The sequence below is a fragment of the Mytilus galloprovincialis genome, chromosome 9, assembly GCF_965363235.1.
Source record: "Mytilus galloprovincialis chromosome 9, xbMytGall1.hap1.1, whole genome shotgun sequence".
NCBI lineage: Eukaryota > Metazoa > Mollusca > Bivalvia > Mytilida > Mytilidae > Mytilus > Mytilus galloprovincialis.
The window spans coordinates 61,293,765-61,318,842 of NC_134846.1; the positions used below are offsets into that span (position 1 = coordinate 61,293,765).

At 32.9% G+C, this 25,078-nt stretch overlaps 1 protein-coding gene across 10 annotated transcripts; it reads left to right on the forward strand.

The window, feature by feature from the left end:
• On the forward strand, positions 1-24,518 carry LOC143045527 (uncharacterized). 10 transcript variants are annotated; one of them, XM_076218096.1, is made up of 12 exons: positions 7-175; positions 4,523-4,671; positions 6,431-6,903; positions 6,940-8,039; positions 9,281-9,426; positions 11,445-11,663; positions 13,341-13,412; positions 16,162-16,364; positions 17,853-18,068; positions 18,631-18,756; positions 19,502-19,681; positions 23,048-24,518. In XM_076218096.1, the coding sequence occupies exons 1-12, from the start codon at positions 77-79 to the stop codon at positions 23,185-23,187; spliced, it is 3,123 nt and encodes a 1,040-aa protein (XP_076074211.1). In that variant the 5' UTR covers positions 7-76; the 3' UTR covers positions 23,188-24,518. The 10 variants fall into 10 exon arrangements, with proteins under 10 accessions (XP_076074219.1, XP_076074217.1, XP_076074214.1 ...); XM_076218095.1 differs by having other exon boundaries at positions 8-175; positions 6,431-8,039; XM_076218098.1 differs by having other exon boundaries at positions 8-175; positions 6,431-8,039; positions 16,162-16,235.
• Positions 24,519-25,078: the final 560 nt, after the last annotated feature.

Genomic DNA, 25,078 nt, shown 5'->3' on the forward strand with positions numbered 1-25,078 from the left:
TTCCAAAATTTTCGTACATTCCTCTTGCCACCTTCTCTTTCAGAATATTGCCCAGTAGAAGGACTGGGCTTTAAATATGGAAACTATTTGGCTACAGAGGTCCAGTGGCGAGGTCCCCTGGGGATTTCGTTTACAAGGGGGACGTGAATTCGCTCAGCCTTTATCAGTACAAAAGGTAGGAATACACAACTTTTATTACTTTCGGAAACAACTTTCATATGATGCTTTTATGGTAAATTTGCAACAAATGAAATCTATAAGAGCGTTGTTTTTATGATATTTCCATTTTGAATTAACATTTTTTCGTTCTTAAAAAGCGAGACCGGCGGAGACTAACAGTTATTCTACATGTATTCTTATCATATACTTTTTAACATATATTACAATACGTAATGGCAAGAACACTATGTTGTTTTTACAAATTCAATTATTCAATTTTACAATAATTATATTTGATGTACATTATCACTTTATGTATTATGTTGTCATATTACACCCCTAGGTTATTTATCCCCCCTTTTATTTGTGTGTTATACCATATTACATACAAAAATGTACCTCTTATCATCTCCAGACACCTCAGAGCAAACAAAGTTAACGAGTCACTGACTGGTCCTAATTAACTTAGTACCTTCAATAAATACGATAAACAAAAATACACAAATCACACTAATTTCTAGTACAGAGATTAATATTCTCCATTAATTCGAAACAGATGTTACTTTTCTTTAGTAATATTACAAGTGCTTTTGTGATTCGAGATCATACTTATCAAATCGATCGGCAATGTGCAAGGATAAAATATATAGGATTTGAATAAATCAAACTTTTCGGTAAGTTTCGAAGATTTAATTCAACTAATATAATTGGAAATTATGAGCATGATGAGTAGTAAAGTTAATAAAAAAAAGCATTAATTATTAATATAATTTAACCAAAATACATGTATTTTTTATTTTTTTTATAAGCCTTTCATTTGAACGGAGTGCTCAGATTTTTAGAGTGTTTAGCTTTATTTAACTATCAATCAAGATAAACAGATTAATGATACAAAACATTTTCTTATCAAATAAAAGAAGGAGTACTTTGTTGATGAGTCTGTCTATTTTGAGAGAAACTTGATTGCTTTGTTTATGACTGATGATATAACTAAATTTATCGGATACCTACAATTTATCTTATCTATACCTATCAGTTACATAGACTACTGTACTGTGTATTGCATGTCGTGCACCTGTTCATCAAATTCTTCGGTTTCATTCGGAATGAAGTAGCAGTTTCCTTTTCGGAATATGATAGAACCTAGGTGGTCTATAAAATCGTTCACTGCCTCTCCATTTTAATTCTGGTGGATTATTGTCTCATTGGCAATCTTGCCACATCTCCTCATTTTTGTAGAATACAAAACAAATCCTAGTGGCTTAGAAAGCTAGATTATCTCGTATTTTTTTTTAATTATTACAATCAAGAAAATTGAAGTTGATAAATGATAACAATGATCGTGTTAGAATAACAGATGCATAAATAATGCTTTAAGTTTTATAATTATCTGTAAAATCTGCACATTTACGATAAACAATCCAAAATAAATATCTGTAGAAACTCCTCGGCAACGTGCATTTATACTATAAATATTTCTCCTTCTGAAGGTTAACAGCAAATTGCAGACGATTGACTCACAAGTGCCAAAACGATTCGGCAATGCAAAAAGATTTACATGATTTTGTAAGGTTGTTTAGAACTTGGCGTAAACATCTTGAGAAGTTAGTTCAATGACTATTAAACGAGATATTTACACGTTTTTGTAGTTAATCATCTTTAATTTTGTTTCATAAATATTGTATAAGTGTATTAGTGTGGATACATCCCTCTTAAAAATTCCGAACACTTTACAAACGCATTTTTAAACATTTCATTGTAAAGTTTTTTTAATTTACACAAAAATGAAATAATTAGTTATGTGTTATCAACATGGTCTGTGAGGAAAGGGTTCGATGAGAGTCGTATGGAGACCTTTCTTTACAAATAAAACCAGAGCCGTGCGGTGTCATTTCTTAACAAGTAGCAGTGGCGGATCCAGAACTTTTCCTAAAGGGGGGGGGGGGGGGGGGTGGGGGGGGAGGGGCGCTGACTGACCTAAGGTGGGCCACTCCAGTCATGCTTCAGTGACTCCCTATATAATCAACCAATTTTTTCCCACGAAAGGGGGGCCCGGGCCTCCCAGGGCCCCCTTGGATCCGCCTATGAGTAGAATGAAAGCCGTACAGTGACCTTTCTTAAAAAGTAAAATGAGAGCCGTAAGGTGACCTTTCTTAATAAGTAGAACCAGAGCCTTACAGTGACCGTTCTTAACAAGTAGAACCAAAGCCGTACTGTGACCTTTCTAAACAAGTCGAATAAGAGCTAAACGGTGACATTTACAATAAGAATGAGAGCCGTCCGGTGACCTTGGTGACCTTTCTTAACAAGTAGAATGAGAACCGTACTATGACCTTTCTTAACAAGTAGAATGAGAGCCGTACGGTGATATTTCTTTACAAGTAGAATGAGAGCCGTGCGGTGACCTTTCTTTACTACTAAAGTGAGAGCCGTACGGTGATCTTTCTTAACAAGTAGAATGAGAGCTGTATGGTGACATTTCTTTACAAGTAAGATGAGACCCGTGCGGTGACCTATCTTAACAAGTAGAATGAGAGCCGTAATTAATGTAGCCTTTCTTAACAAATAGAATGAGAGCCGTACAGTAACTTTATTTGCAAGTAGAATAAGAGCTGTGCGGTGATCTTTTTTTTATCAAGTAGCATGTGAGCCGTACGGTGACCTTTCTTAATAAGTAGAATGAGAACTGTACGGTGACCTTTCCCAACAAGTAGAATGAGAGCCGTGTGATGACCTTTTTTAAGAAGTAGAACGAGAGCCGTGCGGTGACCATTCTCAACAAGTAGAATAAGAGCCGATCGGTGACCTTTTTTTACAAGTAGATCCAGAGGCGTACGGTGACCTTTCTTTGCAAGTAAAATGAGTGTCGTACGTTGATTTTTCTTTACTAGTAGAGTGAGAGCCGTGCGGTCTTTTTTAACCAGTAGATCCAGTGCCGTACGTTAACATTTTATTTAGTAGTAGAAAGAGAGCCGTTCTGTGACCTGTTCCTAGTAGAGTGACTGTTGTATGGTAATCTTTTTTAACTTGCAGAATGAGAGCTATAGGGTGAGATTTCTTTACAAGAAAAAGGAGATTCATAGGGTAAACTTTATCTGCTAGTTGAATATTACAGCCGTATACGTGATGACTTTTATTTACAGTAAAATGAAAGTCGTACGGTGAATTTTCTTTACTAGTAGATTCAAAACCGTATGGTGAATTTCTTTTGCAAGTATAATGAGAGACGTGCGGTAATTTTTCTTTAACAGTTTAATAAAAGCCGTACATGGACCTTTCGTTACTGGTAGAATGTAAGCAGTTAAGTAACTTTTCTGTACAAGTAGAATGGAAGATGTCCATGGCCATTTCTTACCTAATAGAATGAGAGTCGTACATTGATTTTTTTGCAGGTAAAATGAAAGCCGTATTGTGATTTTTCTTTACCAGAAAAAAGACATTGTGACATTTGTTTACAAGTAGAATGAGAGCGGTATGGTGATCTTTTCATAACTTGTAGAATGAGAGCCGTAAACAGACCTTACTTTGCAATTATAGTTGATAGGTCTTTCCTAGTAGATTACGAGACGTTCTGTGATATTTGTTTTACCAATGGAAGCTTTCTTTACTGGTAGAATATATCTTTTCCTAGTAGAACGAGATTTGTACTATAGCCTTTATGTACTGGTAGAATTAGAGCCATCAATTTCAACAGATAACAACAATGCATCATTTGTACTACTCTATTGATTTAACGCAACTTATTTCATGCGTAGGTGACAAGAATATGTGCTACGGTACAAACGAGGTCGGGTATATATCGCATCTACTTTTTGAGTCATATATACTATTCTGACTTTGCATATTTATGATGGAGTGTACTTCATAAATCAATCTTGCTCTTCTTGGCAGAATGTTTAGGTATTCTATATAAGTTAGATGTTGTCTTTGTATAAAGACCAATATCATACTGAGTGACCCACAATGATTAAACGGTGAAACCGGTATAGGTGTCAATTGACAGAGGTTTTCTCCCTAAGTGAACAATAAATCTCAGTGTAATAATGGTGTAATTGTTTAACTATTTCATTCATAAACTTAAGTGATGTAAAACAGGTATTTACCTGTAATCGTGGGTATCTGAACCCTTCATCAAAATCTAGTAAAAATCAATTGTGCTTGTAAAACGATCAAGATTATAACAACCCAAGTTTCGAAAACAAAACAAATTTATTTACTAAAATTCTGAAATTAATATTGAAATTATCCGTTACCCTCGGCTCGGCTGATAAAGATTTACGATTTTAAAGATTATCAAAAGGAGAGGCAAATAAGAATGTGACAAAAAAGTTTGTTTCACACTGTTAAACTTTTCTTGTTATAGGTTACACCTGGAAGTGTAGCAGGTAATGTTCTCGTTCCTGGAGATATTGTTCTGAAGATCGGAAATAACAACGTAACAAACGTTTCACACAACGAAGGACAGGATTTAATAAGATATTCTGGAGATCTTTTACAGTTAACCATCAAAAGGTGAGTTATGGCATTTTCATGCTTGTGGTCTAAGGAACAACAACAAAAAAAAAAACACCAAAAAAAAAAAAAAAAAACAGGTTCACAAGTCTAATTAAGAAAGTACAAGATGCAAAATCATAAACATAAATGTATGTTATATCTGAATATACTTATCCGTAGTATGTACAGAAATAAACTGTAAAGAACTGTTTAAATGTTATTGAACACGTATTTTGATCATATGTACTATGAAAACAAATAGTAAGCTTCATCGTGTTAATTTTTCAATATTAAAGTTTTTAAGTAAAAGTGTGTTTTTCTCCTGAAATCTAATTTTAACCTATACGGATATCCGTAGATTGTGACTTAAGGTTGGAGATGTTAATTGGTTTGTCAAGAAGGATTTTCCTATTGGTAGGAAGTTAGCATGCTTGTTTGTATATATAAAATACACCTTGGGGTGTTAGCCCGAATGGGTGTATATAATTTACACCAATATATTATAATTGTTGTCATTGCAGAATGGTAGTTTCAGTAATTCAGGAAGGGATCTTTCAGCGATTTGTCCATATGTCGTTGGAAAGCATGATAAATACACGATGTTAAATTTCATTTACCGGCATATCGGTTTAATTTATACGATGTTAAGCAGGTTTCGTTGATGGCCCTAACAGACTAATCTAATCAGATTGCATACTCTATTTTTTATACACATGTAGTGTGTTTGTTTTTCTTTTCACTGGTTTTATTGTATTTTTATTTTTTTTATTTTTCGTTGTGTTGCTTCCTGATGTTTTGTTATCGTATGAGTGCAAACAAAAATTGTCACGTATAATTATCCTCCATTTGCTTTTATCTGAAAGGATAAAAACAAACCAGGAAAAGTATTATGTTGTCATATCTTTAATAATGCCGAAGTTACGCTAGGCTTGAAGTTTGAAAAACGTTGAAAGGCCTTGTGCACATGCATATAAAACTTAAATGAAACATACAGCTGACCACCAACATGTATTTACTATCCCAGTTTGAGGCAACATCGTATACAAATAGGGGCATCAGTGGCCGAATGGTCTAAGTAGTCGAACTATATCATTAGCCAGTCAAAACTGAGGTTCGAATCCCGCACGGTGAAGGTGCACTCGGCTCCACTAAATAACTAGGATTCTTAGTTTTCCTACCAAGGTCGATGGTTCTCTCCCGCTTTCCTCGCCAATAAAAACTGACCGCCACGAAATTGCACAGTAGGGCTGAAAGTTTCGTTCTCAATCATAGCTATAAAAACCAAACCCGTGGTAATATACTTCTCCATATACCCCTTACATGGTTTACATATGATTTTGAGTTGAAATTTGACCTTCAAAAGTCGCTTTGTCGACAGTGTCTTAATATTCCGGTACACTTTGGTCTACACAGATTAGAACTCCAGATGTGTACGATTCCATGAATAACTTGTCTTTAAATAATTTTTATGTGTTTTATGTTTTTATCACATTTATGTCTGTCTTTACTATTTAAATATACGTCAATATCCTCACTTATTTTGAGGCACTGTTTGTTCCCTTAGGCTATATCGTTCGCTGCATGCCATTTTGCTAAGTACTTTATTTTTAATACATTACTTAATTCACGAAACAACAGTGTTTTTCGAAGTTAATAAGTAATTCAAAAGTGTCTCTTTATGCTAAAACGAAAAAATAAAGAATATACGTTGTTTAAAATTTAGAAGCCTTAATTAAAATATCAATTCAATACAATTTAATATGGATATTCATTTTAGATGTCCAAGAGTTGCAGCTAGTGCCCCAGTAAGTCCAACACCTATGTCCCAGTATAATCAGTACGGCACACAATCAGAAAGTCCCAGTTCATTCAGGAGTTTGTCACCAGTCTCAGATAACTATCCTATGTACCAACAAGGGTACCCTTATCAACAAAGAATGTACCCTGACGAACGTGATAGTCCTAGACAGTTTCAATCATTACCAAGACATGCTGGTGGATACAGAAACTATCATGACCAATATGAACCTCAACAACCACGACGTGAAGAGTACAGTACACAAACTATGCCAAAACCGACACCGTACCGCCCAAATGCTGGCTTTCAGCAACAACAACCATACAGTCAAATGAGAAACGAAAATGAAAATTACGGTCCAGGGTATAATACATCGCCTTACAGGCCTGAACCACAGCAACAGGCCATGTACGATCCATACCAACAAGATCCTTATCAAAACCGATCACCAGGTCCAAACTTCAGTTCTGATCAAAACCGATCACCAGGTCCAAACTTCAGTTCTGGTCCCCCTGGATATGGCATAGCACCACCAACTTACGGAGAAACACAGCAAAGAAGAGGAAGTAATACAAGTGGTCCATCTTACTCAAGACAAACATCATCAAATATGTATCAAAATCAGAACGTTCCATCGTATGACTCTCAGCCAGGTAATAATGGATATTATGTAAATTCTAATTACAATGAATCACAGTCGCCATACCAACGTCAAGACGCAGGCATTAGATCTTACAATGGGTACGAACATCAGCGACCTGACGATAATCAACAAAGAAGTTATCAGTCTAATGATACATCTCTTCAGAGGCAAACATCTACAGGATATCAACGTCAGCCATCTTACGAACAACATCCACAGATAAACAATGGACGACAGGCTGTACAAGTAAGTAGGATTAACGCTTTCCCTGGTGGACTTCAACAACAACAAACACCACCATCCCCTCCAGTTCGGGAGGAGTCGCGACCGAATTATCAAAGACAGACTTCTGGAGGCTCATTTCCGAAAGCTCCTGTTTACGAAGCTAAAATATGTTCCGCCGGTACTCCATCGGAAGGTTATTTAACGAAAGATAATGAAGTGAATCAGAATTACAGAAATCAAAACAAAATTTTGAATCCTAAAAAGAGTAGTGTTCCAACTGGAATTAGTAGTATTGAGGATATATTATCACCATTTGAAAAATTCCCTAATTATTATAACGAGTTTGTTAAACAATCAAATGAACCGAAACAAGAAACTGATAGTGGGGTTGCTTCAGACATATCGGAACCACCACGTGGTTTCGGATCGCCATTAAGCACATCATCAGATCTTCGTCCTAGTCCGACATACCAGGATAGTGTCTCTGACAATCAGATGAATCAAATGAATACGATGTACAGTCCAATGAGCCCCATGAGGGAGGACTACTCTCAAACACCTTCGTCGCCTCAGGTATCGGCGGCACCTGCACCACCACCACCGCCGCCACCACCACCATTGCCACCACCCTCAGACTTTGCACCACCACCGCCACCACCACCACCTCTCCCAGTACTCCCACTACCCGGAGCATGGTCTCTACCAAAACGGAAAATACAGGTAAGATTAGTAATAATTGTTTACATGTAACATTATCTGTTTGTCTATCATCAGTCTTCGACTAATTTCTGTGTGTTAAGAATGTCTTGTATTTTCATTATGCATGCATACCTCTATCCTACGTTTATAGATAATACATTATATTACATTATATGACACTACTGACACCGCGAGATGTCGTTATAATCAAAACACTAGAATAGCAAGATGACGGATGTGTAATTTGCTATTGATATATATGTGTAAGTGCAGTATAGGCACAGCAAAGTGTGCGTTTTTTTTTTGCTTAAGTACTTTCTGAAAGAGAACTCATAATACATGCATACATACAAATCTATAAGAATTGGCAGCCAGTACGTATAATTAATTACAGAACATGGAAATCACTTTGCGTGAATGACGAGAAACAGTGGAATGTAGATAACTATAGATAGTTTTAATGCTTCAGACGAAGAAGCAGTCATGTAATTATCATAGGGAAAACACCTGTTTTTCATATTGTATTAACTGTTCTCTTCGTCCAAGCTAATCTTGTTTTCTTAAGCAGAAAAAGATGTACATGATGTATTTTGTATTACAAGATATTGTCAGGAGTAATTGATGCATTCCATAATTTTCCCTTTTCCAAATAATCGTGTTGATCGAATTCATATGAACAGTAAATTACCAGCAGGCCCAAAATGCACAAGGGAATTCGTACATTGCAAATCATTATTATTTACGATTGAAAATAGCATACCTTTTCTTGATTGAAAAGAAAGGATATGGGGTATTTATCCCACGACACAAAATGAGTGCATGCATGAAAAAACACAAAAAAGCAAAGGAAAAGCTCTTTTATTGCTGTTCTTCATCTCAAAGTCATAATGAAGCTTTAGCACATCTCATTTTATTCTAAATTATTTACAGTATCTTTTCGTAATTTTAATGTGGGGGACGCACTAGTGTTTAACAAGTACGGATCAAATATTTACTACTGGATGAGTTTTCATAGATGCCTCATAATTCTATGAAAATGAGAAAGGCTTTTTTCTTGAAAGAAATTTTAGAAAATTAGATTTTTATACTGTAAGGATGTGTCCATTACTCCTTTAAAAATGGATTCAAAAATAGGGAACTGCTGAAAAGTTTCTAAACTTAATTCTTGTTTCGGTTTATTTTCTGTGGTTTATGCAGTTTTTACTAATTTTGTTTCACATCAATTTCAATAAGATCTAACTCGAAAATGTATGTTTTAAAAGCCACCTTCTGAGGAACCGACTGGCGACCAACAAAGTATTCCTGATGCAGTACTTAACACCATGATGAAACAACAAGGTAGTGGTCAGCCGAAACCTTTTGCCTATTTTACGGGTGGCATTGATCTGAAAGAATTTAAGAAACGAAAGTAAGTTATATTCAATAATTTTGACATGAATACGAAATTAATTATCCTGATCTTTTTGTCTTTAAGTAAATTTTAGATTAAGAAGTATTGTTATAATCCCTCTGCGAATACATAACTTTTTGCATCTGAAAAAAGTAAACATCTTTCACCTCTGTGTATTTTGATAACTCAGTTCAGCAACCAAATTCAAAACAGTCCATAAACCAATAATACTTTTATGGGTAGATTTTCAAGAAACAATGGAGAATCATTAAAGTAATATTAATTCAGTTTTACTTGAATTTTTGCTTTCATTGTTTATGGTCGTGAATAGTTTGTTAATATTGAAAAAAATAACGTTAAAGAAGCTTTGAATAATGAAAACCTGATGGTCAACGTGACCATCGAACATCTCTAAGGTGTGTATACTGGTATCGTTTATGGCACCGTACACTAGTAGTTCGCAGTCACAGAACGGTTAAAGTATTACTCTACAATTTAATAAAACAAATAAAAACAATGAAAGTGATATAACATATGTTTTTATTCCAGTCACCCACCACCGAAAGTAATTGAAAATAGCATTCCTTTTCCTAATTGAAAAGTAAGGATATGGCGTATTTATCCAATAACACAAAATCAGCTCATACACAAAAAAAAAACAACAAAGGAACATCGATTATATTGCTGTTCTTCATCTCAAAGTAACACTGACACTTAAACACATCTCATTTTATTCTAAACTATTTACAGTACCTTCTACAGACTGTCAACAAAGCGCTTTAAAACCAGGTTTAATCCACCATTTTCTACATTTGAAAATGCCTGTACCAAGTCAGGAATATGACATTTCTTGTCCATTCGTTTTTTATGTGTTTTGTCATTTGATTTTGCCATGTGATTAGATAGAGACTTTCCTATTTGATTTTCCTCTGAGTTCAGTATTTTTGTGATTTTACTTTTTCGTAATTTTGATATGGTGGACGATTTGTAACCACAAATGTTTAACAACTGCTTATCAAAGTTCAAGCTTATATTACTTCAATATCGATATGCAATTAAATAGGGAACTGCTGACAAGTTTCGAAACTTAATTCTTGCTTTGGTTAATATTCTGGGATTTATGTAGTATACTATATACCTTATTTTGTTTCACATTAATTTAAATAAGATCTAACTCAAAAACAGCCTCCTTCTGAGGAACCATCTTTAAGAATTTAAGAAACGAAAGTAAGTTATATTATTCAACAGTTTTGACATGAAAACGAAATTGTTTATCCTGATCTTTTTGTCTTTAAGTAATTTTTAGATTAAGTGGTATTGTTATAATCCATTTTCGAAAACATAACAGAGATAACAGTTTTCATCGGAAAAAAATAAAAATCTTTCTTTCTGTGTATTTTGACAACTCAGGTCAACAACAAAATTTAAAACAGTCCATAAACCAATAATTATACTTTAATGGGATGGGGTTCAAAAATGTGAGACATAAACACCAGCTTGTCTAAGGAAACAATTGCGAAATCATTAAAGCTCAGTTCATTAAGTTTTACTGGCCTTTTTGCTTTCTTTGCTTATGGTCGTGAATTGTATGTTATTATTAAATCAAAAATGTTAGAGAATCTCAAAATAATGAACACCTGACGGTCAGCATGACCATCGAACATCTCCAAGGTCTATGATATAGTTATAGTATACTAGTATCGTGAGTTGCAACGTACATCAATAGTCGCAGCATTCACAGTATGAAGAGAGAGAGAAGATGTTTTATTTCCATAAAATGGGCTCACAAGGAACATAATATAATATCATTGTAATATAATATTCTTTTACAAATATAATAAACAACACATAGTTACAAACACAAATAAGAAACAACAGTTTTCACATATTAGTATATATATATAAAACCTTTGTCTCAGGCACACCTGAGTATGTTTAAAAATAAGTATTACATCATAATTATAAAAAGAAGCAAAACAAATAAGTATAACATGAACGTGATATGCTATACTGACATGTATTTGTTTTATTTACAGTCGTCCACCCCCGAAGGTAATGCCAAAGGGTTACAAAGGTCCCACTGTAGATGATGAAGCTGAAGTGGCCTATAGTAAACCAAAACCAGTAAAGAATCCACAACAACAAGGCCCATATAAACACGTGCAATATAATAATCCGATAAATATGTACTCTAAGGATAATGCGGAACAGCAACTAAAGACTCAGAGTCAAGGTTCTGTTACTGCGGTTTCTGGGTAAGTGAAATACAGAACATTGTCGTACAATTCTTTTAAGAAGTGCTGCTTTTCCTATTTTGATTTATTTTTTCTTTAAATTGATAGGATTAAAATGCACAAAACTATAATATTGGTGTATTAGACAGTGTAAACTACTGCACTACATCGTTTACGGAGCCCGGTAACAAATTAAAAAAAAAATCACTGAAAACAGTAAGAAAATCCCCCCCCCCCCCCCCAAAAAAAAAAAAAAAAAAATTAATCAGAAACCATAAGTTGACGAAAAAAAATGACCAAAAACGACGAAACAACAATCCACTGAACATTAGACAGGTACTAATGATTGATCAACATTAAATAGGTGAATGATTTGTACCAAACGGTCAATGTGCCGATTTGAACGAATTTTACTGTAACTTGAATAATAAATGTTTGTTTGATACCATCTTTACTTTCAATAGCCAACGTTAATATCCTAAACTAGCTGATTCTAAAAAGGTGGTAGTTTTTCACAGTAACATAAAGTGTAACCGATTGTAAGGTTTAAGAAAGTAAAAAAAAAGGTTGATTATCCGCAATTTGTTCAACGGTTTGTGAAATGGATGTTGGTTATATGCTGAAACTTTTGAATGCTGCTACTGTAAAACATAAATTTAAGAAGAAATAAATATTAGAATGAAATTCAAAACAGTGTAGCTGTGGCCATTGATTGACACATTAAAATCATCCATTGACTGGGACAATTTAGGTGAACGTTTGTATGCAACGACCACTGATCACTATGTACTTTTTAAAGACACTTAAACTATGGGGTCACCAAAGGTTCTCAACACCTAAATAAAGTAATTCGAAAAATTAATCAGAAATAACACGATATTTTGATTTATATCAATTATATAAATCAAAACACAAAGGTTATTCCTGATTAATTTTTCGAATTATTTTATAATTAAAGGCGTTAAGAAACCTTTGGTGACCCCACAGTTTAAATGTCTATCGTAGGTACGTCGTGAACAGTGGTCGTTACAGACAAACGTTCACGTAAATTGTCCCAGTCAATGGATGATTTTAATGTGTCAATCAATGGCCACAGCTACACTGTTTTGAATTTCATTCTAAGATGATATGAACTGTTTTAAAAAGTTTACCTGGAAGTTTTCCGAAGGTTTTATGTAGAAACCATTAACTACTTATCCAGGAAATCTGTACTAAACAATCTTTACTAGAATGACACCCATCAACGCCAAGTTTGTGATATAAATATCAATTACATGATAAAGATTTAAAATACGTTTTTTTTTTTAAATTTTAAATATGACCCTTAACATAATGAAATGAAGTCATATCTTAAGTTTGTTTTAGTTCATGTTTTTATTACCTGCATATTTATGTTGTGCCCATTTCTAAACAATTTAAGCCATCATCATTTATTTTCACGCTTACATTTGTTAGCAAATCACATTTGTGTCTTACTCATTTAATGTGGAATCTGACTTACATTTTGCAGCCGTACACTGTTTCTGTTTATAACATTGACAAGTTGCCTGCAGTTTTGGAGTGGTTTCAAGTTCTACTAATTTTAGAACGTGTGTGTTTATATTTTTATTAATCATGTTAACTAATTGTTTTCAAACATGTAAACAGCAATAGTATAAATGACGATTATTCTACATCTGTTGAGAAATCTTATTACAGCCGGCGTACTCGTAGACATTCTGAATCAAGTACTCCCCAATTTAACTACATTGTACCGATGAGGACTGTTCGGTGAGACCATGCATACAAAAAAATAAACGCAGCATGATGCGATCAATAGGCACAGAGTAGAAACAGAAAGCATGGATCTTTGTAATAGTCATCAGCTCTTTATAAAAAAGGGAAATAACCCTTCATAAGAAACATCTGTTTAGATTTAGCCATTTTATGCGTAATTTGTGTTGAATGTCAAATATCAAATGTCAAAAGTTGTCAAAGATATATTTCAGCAGCATGTGTGTTTTTATTCTTTAGTTATTGTATGGTAAGAATCAATAATAGACTTATTTTAGATACATAGATCTATATAAATTGTGACAATGCTAAAATATGTTGGAAGTCGACTAAAACGAACATTATATATAAAATCGTAAATATAAACGTTTTTCATTCAAGCTTGCGTGAACTACGAAGAGAAAAAAAAAATGGGCGAAAATATGTATTGAACCATTGATAGACTAGTACCCTTCCTACGCCTTATATTGTATACATTGTTTTCCTTTATGAAACGTCACCCTACTTGAAGTGCATGTTGAAGTGTTGTAATATTAGAAATTTCCTTCACATAATTACAATATTTGTGGTTTCATTCACTCATATAACAAACGTAGCCTATTTGTAAAGTCTTTGCTGGAAGGGAACCTTCATTTGTACGAACAGTAAGAAATTTTAACTGTATTTTATAAAAAATATACTAGTAATTTACTGTAGTATTTGTAGGGCGATTTTCCTATCTTCCCGAAAGCCCGGCCCTCATAATAACACTTCCTTTGAAATTATTAAGACAAAGCCCACGGATAAATTATGGCAGTCTTAATTACACAAAAATATACTTACAAATGTATATTTCACATTTCATCGCAAAATGTTAAGGTTATACATTAGCGGGAGTTGAATAACTGTAAACTGGTGCAAGTCCCCGTGTTTAATTATGGCGTATGAACATATAAAATATAGATAAGTGGTATGATTGGAAAAAAAATGTCTATCCAACAGAGTTAAAATGAAGAGGGTTTAAGCAGTTATAGGTCACTGTGCGGCTTTCAACAGTGCGAAAAAAAAACAATGGCCTGATTAATGACAAAACAATAAACGAAAAACAAATATATGACAGACAGCAATTTACAGGCTTCTGACTTTGGGGGATACACACTAGTAGTACAGTAACTTCATTGGCGGATCCAGGGGGGGGGTCTGGGTTGGAACCCCCCTTTTTTGGCCAATCAGTGCATTTGAATGGAAGCATATAATTGGAACCCCTTTATTCTGGGTTGGGACCCTCCTTTTTAAAATGTATTGATCCGCCCCTGAATTTGGTTTTTATTCTACGCTTTATAAAAGTAATTTCTCTCTAATTCCAGTCTGGAATCTGAAAGGAACAATATGTAGAAAGATATAAGTCATAGTTAAAGTTGAATGTGTGCATGGTCGTTTTATATGTTGTTCATAGATAGTAATTGTACATTGTAAAGAAATATGAGTTTTTTTATCATTTTTTTGTCGTGTAATTTCAAATTTCTTCCAACAGTTTTTGTAACTTCTGAGTGATATTTTGTTAATCTCGAAATATTTCTACACATATACATATACATATGTAAGAAGTCGACCCGGTAAACTCGATCAATTTACTAGCGTAATTTCTATCCGGCAAAAAATATAAAAAAAACCGTTTCTTTCGTGAAACTGGAAAGTAATAGTAAGTTTTCAGTTTCAAGTTTACTTTTTCCATAAACGATCACACAACTATACGTAATAGCTAATACTCGTCGTAACAACAGATTTACTTTATGCCGTGATGATGCGTCGATGAAATTTGATCTCAATATCCCATCCGAGTTTTGAAAGACTCGTTCTTAAGCCCCGTTGCTGCACATAGTCAAACACATTTAGGTTATTGTTGATCGACAGGATTAGCTCAGAAAACTTGGTTCAAGAAACAAGTTTATTTTGCTGTCAATATAGAATACTAGTTTAAGACCACAAAATTATGGAAACATCTCATATGTAAAATATATTTTGTAAGACAAGTATAAAAACCTAAAGTTGATAAGGTTAGGCCTTTTATATTTGCTGTACTTTTTATGTACATTTGTGTCTTGCCTTCTTTGTTAATTTATTTTGCATGTATTGTTTTATTAATCTGCAGATTATATATGATAACCTCGTTGTAGGGATAAAATAATATAGATCGATTATGTCATTATTCTTCACCTTCGTCGTATATACGAGAACGCGAAAGAAAAAGAACCCCTTTTAATTGTACTTGTACATTTCCGGTTTATATAAATAACATGTAATATATAGCAAACAGTCAAAATCGAAAATGGTTGACATTCAAATGTCCAAGTTCGGTTGATATATACACATATAAGAATAATTGTTTACCACATGAGCTGGTATTTACAGAGAATATTCTAATTGAAGATTATTAATTTTATTTCATTGAGATTCTGTTTTTTTTCCATTCATTCTTTCTTTCATATTTATATCACCTTGCAACTTCTTAAAAAAAAACCAATTCGTGTTTTACAGAAAAAAGCATGTAAACATAAAAAAACAACAATACACTGTTGATATATATGTAAAGATGCAGGATTTAAAATGGCAATGCAATGTAGCAAAGAATATAATTCAAGATAAACAAGTATATTTCACTTTCGTCTGTAATTTTAAACCCACGTGCACATGGTTGTTAGTAAAAGTTATCGTTCATTTAACGACGTAAACATCACATTCAAGAAATGTTTATTTTTCTTCACAGAATGCCAGATAAACCAGCAGCCGATATAGAAAACTCCGCGGTGTATAAAATGATAAAGGAGAGTGAATCTTCAGGTAAGAGTAGCGCCCCCTTAACTCCAGACCGAGAATGTGCTCCAAGGAAGCAGGGATTATCTTTCCTTCTGTTACAAAGTCTGTATGACAATGAAATGGAGGAGAATAAAACAGAGCCAAACCCGGAGTGTAATATTTCAATCTATTATCCTTTGATATGGTCTCGATCTTTATTCCTGTTGCTTAGCCCTTGAAGTACTATAAATACAACATCACACTGCTAGCCGTATAACTGCATTATTTTCTCTGATTTGAGTTCAAGATATGAATATAAATTCCCTTTTTCAAAATCTTCAATATTTCATGACCAAGTACTAAACACTAATATGCATGGCTTCTGCACGTGTATATCCGCAATAACATTGTAACAATGCATATGCAATTATTCAAAAACAATAGTATTTAATGCACGTTCAATCAATAAATTACGATAGATTTCTTTTCTTTCCTTACGAGCATTTATAAATGTTTCTTAAAAGTGTTGAAAAATGTCACTTTTTTCAAAAAAAATTGTTATGATTATATGTAACTGTACCAAGCTTTAGTCGACACGTAATACCTTTATATATTTCCAATGAATAGGAAATTTTGATTTCTTTGCCATTTTATTTTTCAAGTAAATAGGAATACAAAATTTCCTAGCAATTTTGTTTTTCCAGTGAAAACGAGTTTTCGATTTCTTAGCAGTTTAATTTTTCCAGTGAATATGATTTTTTGTTTTCTAAGCAATTTTGTTTAATAGTACATGTTTTCGTTTAGCTTATAGATCGGGATGTGTAGGGGAAGGGGATAGATACCCGGTTTCCAAAATACTAGTATAAATTGTATGCTTACACTGTTGGTACAAGTTTAGCCTTTGTTTTGATTGCGTTTTTCTTGCTTGCCTACACTAAACTTCTTTTACCTTTTTTACTTATAAGCAATATATATGCATTCGAAATTATAATTCTCTCTATGGTTGCACATAAAGCAAAATGTAATCCTCCAAATATATTATATCATTAATAATAGTTTTTTCTTTTTGTTTCTTTTTTATTGTAATTTCACTGTTGAACAATTAAATAAATGTAATGACGGAAAATATTGTTCTCTTTCAAGCGATGATTTTATGGAATTTTATTTACAAATGTATTTATATGTTAATGGTCAATGCTGTTTTTTTTTTATTGTTTTAGTTGTAACTATTAAAAATTGATACCAAAAGTTAAATTTTACAGTGCTACAGACATGATTTTATTACATTATCGTGTTTTACCGAATTGACGATTTGATAAAGAATAATTAACCTTAATCGATAAACCATCCCTGTTACAATTCGTATATATTAATGTTACATGTAGTTGTATCAATACTTCCTTTTTAGTTTTTATTTCAATATTTCATATTTGTACGTTTATATTAATTTGTAGATAACTTTATATTTTCAATTTCCTATGCATATATGTATTTGTTGTTTTCAAGCATGTGTATTTTTTCTTTTGCGGTGACATTAAACAAATAAAATATAGTAAGTAAACTTGGTCCACTCTTAAATAAAGCATCTACTAAGCATTTCACGTATCCAGTGCTAGGTAATCAATACAACAAAGATTTAAACAAATCCTTCCTCCTTAACAGGTGCTCCTCGTCAAAAACATCAACCACGAGATCCTCTTTTACGACACAATTCTATAGACGATGAAATGACGTTTTCTGGATTGAATAAGAAGACTGACATCCCGTCTAAAGCGTTCAGAACGTTGACACGTATATCAAACCAAAACCAGAATGATACTGAACTTAATGGTCAACAGCAATACCAACAAGACGCCCATGATAAATATCTTGATAATGGTAGGTTTAGCCCGTAAGCTTAACGGACCCTCTATAGTCCACGTCTCTGTAGTATACCATTGAATAAAGGGTATACTTTATTTGGTCCTTTTAACATTTTTTATTCGAGCGTCAATGGTGAGTCTTTTGTAGACGGAACGCGCGTCTGGTGCAATTATCAAATTTCAATCCTGGTTCTAGTATCTAAGATGAGTTTATTATCAAACAATTTCATTTTAAATCAAGACTTAAATCAAATGTATTCATCGCGCATGATATGCTTCAAGGCTCATTTGTTAATGTTTACGTTTACGTTATTGGAAGAAATTATCCCTAGCTGCTGTACCCTTAAAATAATGTATCAATCAAATTTTTTGAACCACATCTAAATAAATATGCGGGTTACAATTTCTCCTAACATGAAATGAGCGTTCACATATTGCTATTGAGATGATTGGCTAGTGTTCTTCCGCTTTTGAATGCATTTTGCGACGTTTGAATCCCGCATCCTTTTGAAGGAATCGGCCTTTAGCAAAGTCAGCATTTAAATCATAATTTTATTCATGTATTTTTTTTTAAACAGACGAGGAGGAAAACACTATTGGTAAATACGAACAGGGATCCATACGATATACTGGAAAACACATACCATCCCCATCATTTAGAGTTCTCCAGCGATTAGCTAAATGTCAAGATGATGACCAACCAGGTATATTAATATTCAGTTACACTAACATGTTTCTTATTGTTAATTTCCCGTTTCGTTGTTGTAACAGTTTGTTATGTTACTATCCTTTCTGAACTCTATTACAACATCTCCAAGTAACAAATAGCCTTTTATTAAGGAGAATATTTTTGAACAAAATAAAATAAAATCGATATGATATGACATTTCCAGATTTAAAACGTAGTTTGCCGTTTTAGCTTTAGCTTCATTTAATTCACACGTAAAGCTTCTATCCAAAACGCTTGGTTGCTTTCTTTAAAAAAAAAAAAGCTTGCAATTCTTGTCAATAGTGTTGTATGTAATCTGAAGATTGACGGAATATTTTTAATACACATGTTTTGTGTAGACATTTTTTAAACAACCGTACAGAATATTTTAAAAATGTTTCTTCGTTTAGGATAGAAAAATACTGATATGATAGATTTTAAAATTATTTTAAAGAAGTTTGCCTCTGATATTTGTCAGTGAGAAAAAAAATAAAATTACAAGATACCGAAAATAAATCTAGTATTGAATAATAAAGAACAACAAAAACATTACCTCTCTAATTTGGGCTAAGGAATTTATTCAACATGATAACGATTTAAATAAATAATAAGCCATAATATATAATTTGTTGAGTTATTATGTTGTGTTCCCTTATTTTTGTACACGTTGTCATCTTCATGTTACACTGTGCATGTTACCATGGCTATACTTATAATCACCCGCAACCCATTATTCCTAGCTGCTGTACCTATAAAACAACAAAGAGATGAGGATGACCTACCATCAGATGAAGATGATGGACTTCCAGATACACTTAGTGGGGAGGAGTTGACGAATAAGCGTTATATGGGTGGACATATTCCTTCACGGTCATTTAAGTATTTACAGATGTCTGTTGGTGATTCAGGAGAACAGAATGGTAACCTACTCCTTTCATTTTGATCAAACCTCTTAATTTGTTTAATTGTTCTGTCTAATGTTTTGTGTTTACTAATGACTTACAATTACAAATAGACTACTAAAATTCATAAATGATATTGCGCGCGGCGGTGAGTTCTGGTGATCACATTTCACCGAAGGGTTTACAATTATTTCAGATATATAAAAATGGAGATGGGGTATGATTGGCAATGAGACAACTCTCTACAAGAGAATGCTACATTTGGCATTCTGATGAGCTTTACAAATGTATTTGACACTGTGGAATTTAAAACACACTTTGAATATGACAAACGTCTAAGAAAACGGTAATTGCTTTTTAGCGCACCGTGCCGAAGGACCTGTGAGCTTTAGCCATCACTTGGCGTCCGTCGTCGTCGTCGTCCGTCTGGTGTAAACTATTTCAAACATCTTCTCCTCTGAAACTAATGAACTAATTCCAACCAAACTTAAGCTGAATAAGGGTATCTAGAATAAGGTTTGTGTTTTATTTTCTGTTTCGACAAAAAACATGGCCGCTTTGGCTAAATATAGAACATAGGGGTTAAATGCAGTTTTTGGCTTATATCTCAAAAACCAAAACAGTATGGGCAAATCTGACAAGGCTAATGTGTTCATAAGGTAATGTTCTATTCGCTTTGAAATTTTTAGATGAATCTGATAACCCATTGTTGGGTTGCTGCCACTAAATTTGTCTTTTTAAGGAAATTTTTCAGTTTTTGGTTATTATCTTGAATAGTATAAATGATAAAGATAAATTGTAAACAGCAAATATGTTCAGCAAAGTAAGATCTACAAATAAGTGTATACGACCAAAATTGTCAATTGACCCCTTAAAGAGTTATTGCCCTTTAAGGACAATTTTACACAATTTGTTTATCATGTTTTCCTACTTTAAAAAATCTTCTTTTCTAAAACCACTGAACCCATCCCAACCAAACTTATGCTGAATGATCCTTGAGGTGTCTAGAATAAAGTTTGTGTGTGTTTTATTTTTGTTTCGTATAAAAACATGGCCGCCATGGCTAAAAATAGAACATAGGGGTAAAATGTAGTTTTTGGCTTATATCTCAAAAACCAAAGCAGTTAAAGCAAATCTGACATGGGTTAATGTGTTCATAAGATATAAGCCCTTAAATTTTCAGATGAATCTAATGACCCATTGTAGGATTGCTGCCACTAAATTGGTCATTTTAAGGAAATTTGGCAGTTTTTGGTTATCATCTTGAATAGTATTAATGATAAAGATAAATTGTAAACAGCAAATATGTTCAGCAAAGTAAGATCTACAAATACAAGTATTTATGACCAAAATTGTCAATTGACCCCTTAAAGAGTTATTGCCCTTTAAGGACAATTTTACACAATTTGTGTAACATGTTTTCTAACTTTAAAAAATCTTCTCCTATAAACCACTGAACTAATCCCAACTTAACTTAAGCTAAATGATCCTTAGGTTATCTAGAATAAACTGTGTGTTTTATTTTCTGTTTCGTCCAAAAACATGGCCATCATGGCTAAAAATAGAACATAGGGGTAAAATGCAGTTTTTGGCTTATATCTCAAAAACCAAAGCATAGAAGTATGACAGAAAACTGCATTTTCAAACACTTATTAATACATTAACCTCCCCCCTTTCCAAAAAAAACCAAAAAAAAAAACCAAAAAAAAAAAAAAAAACCAAAGTACCATGAAATTGGACACTTAAACTCTTAAATGAAAGATAAATGCCAAAAAATCAAGTTGAGCGATTCAGGCTCTTGAGAGCTTCTTGTTAAATAATAAAGCGATGTAGTTGATGTAATTTAGAAAGGGGATAAGGACCATACCTATTTCAGATCAAACAAAGATGATATCTTAGAGTTAGTGTAGACTTGTCAGCAGGAGTCACAATAAATTAAAACGTACCATTTACACCAAATTTCTGAAACAAAAACAATCAATATAGAAAAATATGCAACCACTCCCAAAGGTATACTTGCTTAGACAGATACCTCTTTAGTTTGATTTCAAATCATCCCGTTCTGCTATGAATGGTAAGAGTACAACTAATTTGAAACCGGTACAATAATTAAGCCGTTTACCACGCTATATACCGGTGCACAATAGAATTGTGTTGACAGCCTTTGTAATAAACCTTTGCAACTGTTTATAAGGAGCATGACTTCTAGTATTAATTGTTGTGCATTTTGTATTGTGGTTGACGATATTCTTCTAAAACTATTTTGTGTGTGTTATTTCACGAGATGTTTGAGTAGGAAAGTCTAAATTGATATTCGTGGTTTAACACGTGTAGAAGACGGAAATCTGAACCTTTTTCAAACTGATTGTCCATAATGCGTTTATATAACCGTGTTTATCTTGTGTCTAAAAATGCCAAAAAATAAAGACTCTATGTTGTTTTATGTTCTTATATGCTGTGTGTTTGAAATTAGCAAAGGAATATTTTTTGAAACTAAGTAATTGGATACTTTACAAGAAGGTGCTGTTCTTCGTTTGCTGTTTGTAAAATTTTGAGTGTGTTTTAGTAGATAAGGTGTTTTATTTGTTCAGTACAATTGTCAGAAAATGGAATTTAATTTATGATTATTTGTTTAGCAAATCAAATGGTTCAAAAGTAAATATAAAAATACATACAACGATTTGTCTGCTTACTTGATGGAATATTCAGGATGACGTAGATTGATTTGATAAAAAACGAAAAAGAGATCTTTGTTTTAACAAATCACTATGGTCTCGTTATCATTGAAAGTTGTTGACATGTCTGGTTTCATTAACCATGAGAGTTGTCGATCTTCTTAGTTTTATACACTTGAATTTTTACCGACAAATGTTTGTTTTCTATAACAAGATAGTAACTCGTTTGAACTTACTAAGAATATATCTGTTTCCATATTATGTTAACATTTAAGCTCTATTGATACGGTTAAAACACCTCTACTATGGCGTTTATCAAAAATGTTTGTTGTTCTTGGTTAATTTATAAATCAACAGAGAAAACATGACAGAATCCTCAAAAATAAATACTTTTGCAAACGTTAAACCATCTGTTTAATATACGATAATCGTTTGAATGGATCAATCCTTCATAATGTGTTATTCATGAGGATATTATGCACCATACTATGTAATAACTGATACTAGTAGCTTTTATTAATACGTTAAAAATTTGTCAGATCGGGATAAGATAGAAAGTTACGTAAGAAAAGGCTGAAAGTAACCAAATTACGTAAGAAACTCTGAAAATAACTACCGCTTTATTATAAATGTGATATAGTTTATTACTTACTGTATTAAAATTAAAACTTAAAGAACAATATTTGACAGGCTCTTGGTTATATTTCAGGTTCTGCGGGGCAGTCAAGAGAGGCAACTCCACCACAAAAAGCACCCGCCGGAACCGGAAGAACTCTTAAAATAATAACCAGAAGTACGGCTGTTAAGCCTCAACAACAGCAAGAAGATACTCCAAGCACAGACTTTTGAACAAAGATTTGTATAATCACTGTTGACAAAGTACGGATTTTAAATAGTGCAATAAAGACATACCGGCATATGAATAAAAACACGTTTTGTTAAATATATTCTGTACTAAGATAAAGAAACGGTATATATTAACCGGTTATTTTTTTTCTGTATTTGATGTGTCATATTCAGTGCGCTCATTCATTAGAATAGTTCTACCTGCATTGTAATGTAGAACTTTTTTTCTTTTTAAATGTGTTTCGGCAATATTGTAATAAACATAAACATGACTTATTTAATCTTTAAGGCACAGTCACAACAAATGTTATTGTTAGTTATGAGTTTCTATTGCATGTTGTTAGTTTAAACTTAGTCATTAACCTTCTATATTCACAACGAGAATTCAATCGAGTATGAGCAAATGTATATAAAGAAAATGAAAGAACTCTTAGAAGTGTACGTTTCAGTGATATACTGAAGGTTTTACACAAATAATTCCACAAACTTGTTTAGGAATCAAACTATGAGTCAGACGTCTTATCTGCCACTTGAGCTGAACACAGTTTCTTTTATAATTGCTTTCCGGTTTTGAGACATTACAAAGTTGAATAAACTTTTCGTATAAAACTGTTGTATTTGTCAATACATTTGCTTTATTTCATGTGACATTTTGTGATATATAAGTTTTGAAGAATTTATTTTTAGTGAAATGGTGTGAATGTCATGTTTATTTATTTAATTAGATATTTTATTTATTGATATTGATCCAGATATTACATGTATATGATGATATTATGTAAATGTTCTTACTGATGATTACCGTTTGATGAAAGTGTTCCATTGTAAAATTTAACGAACCATTCTAATTCTTTTGAACTATTAACTGAGGTAGGAGTTTTTGAATTTTGATGGAGTTTATTATTCATAGTTTTAAAACAATGGGTGTGTGGAAGAGTTCAATTCAGTATTCGCCCTTCAAATAAATCAAAAAGAATTGTCATTATCCAGTTGTTGAAGAGTTTTTCTAGATAGGGGATAACGTCAACTGTAAGTAGTTTTATTTTATATAGTTAACTCAAATGTGTATTTTAAAAAATATATGTGAAGAATTTGACACAATAGGCGTACAGTGAGAAAAAAATGTAATTCAGTGTAAGGCTGAAGAAATAAAGTTTCGAAGCTAATAAAATAATCTAATGTTTTTTAATTTTAAGTATTTCTAAGATTTAAATGGTTATACTATCACATTTTCGGTTATCTTTCTTAGAACCCAGATTTGTTATGCAAGTCTTTCCTACAAACAGTAGAACTATTGTGTTTGTGTATTTTCATTAATAAAATGCTTGACAGTATTAGTCTTTATTTTACTTTACGTTTGAGGGGTGGGGCACTTGTTATCTTTTGTAGCACCATAACCATTCCCATGAAAAGAATACAATGCAAAGACCAAACATTATTTGAAAAATTGTATATCGGTTCATTCTAAACAAATCTGATTTAGTCTTGCATTTAATCAAACTTTCAATACAGAAATATCTGATAATAGTGTTACGGAAAAAACTTTCAAAGGGAATGAAAAAGTATTTAGATCTTGTTTCACATCAAGGACTTGGTACAAATTTATGTTTCGATGACAACCTTTCACGCTGTGATTTATTGCTAGTTCAATATGTTAAAAAAAGTATAACAAAAGTACTGAACTCCAAACTAAAGGTAAATAGGGGAAGTTCATAAAACGTTCACCATCGGACGGTTTCCTTTTTTCAACCAAAATCAACTGTCGCATTCCTCACTTGGTACGGTTTAGTTTCGCTGAAACAAAAACACAGATCATTCCAAAGATATGTAGTTAAAACATATTTCCTAATTTGACAAAACATCAACATAGTAAAAATAATTAACAAAATTCCTG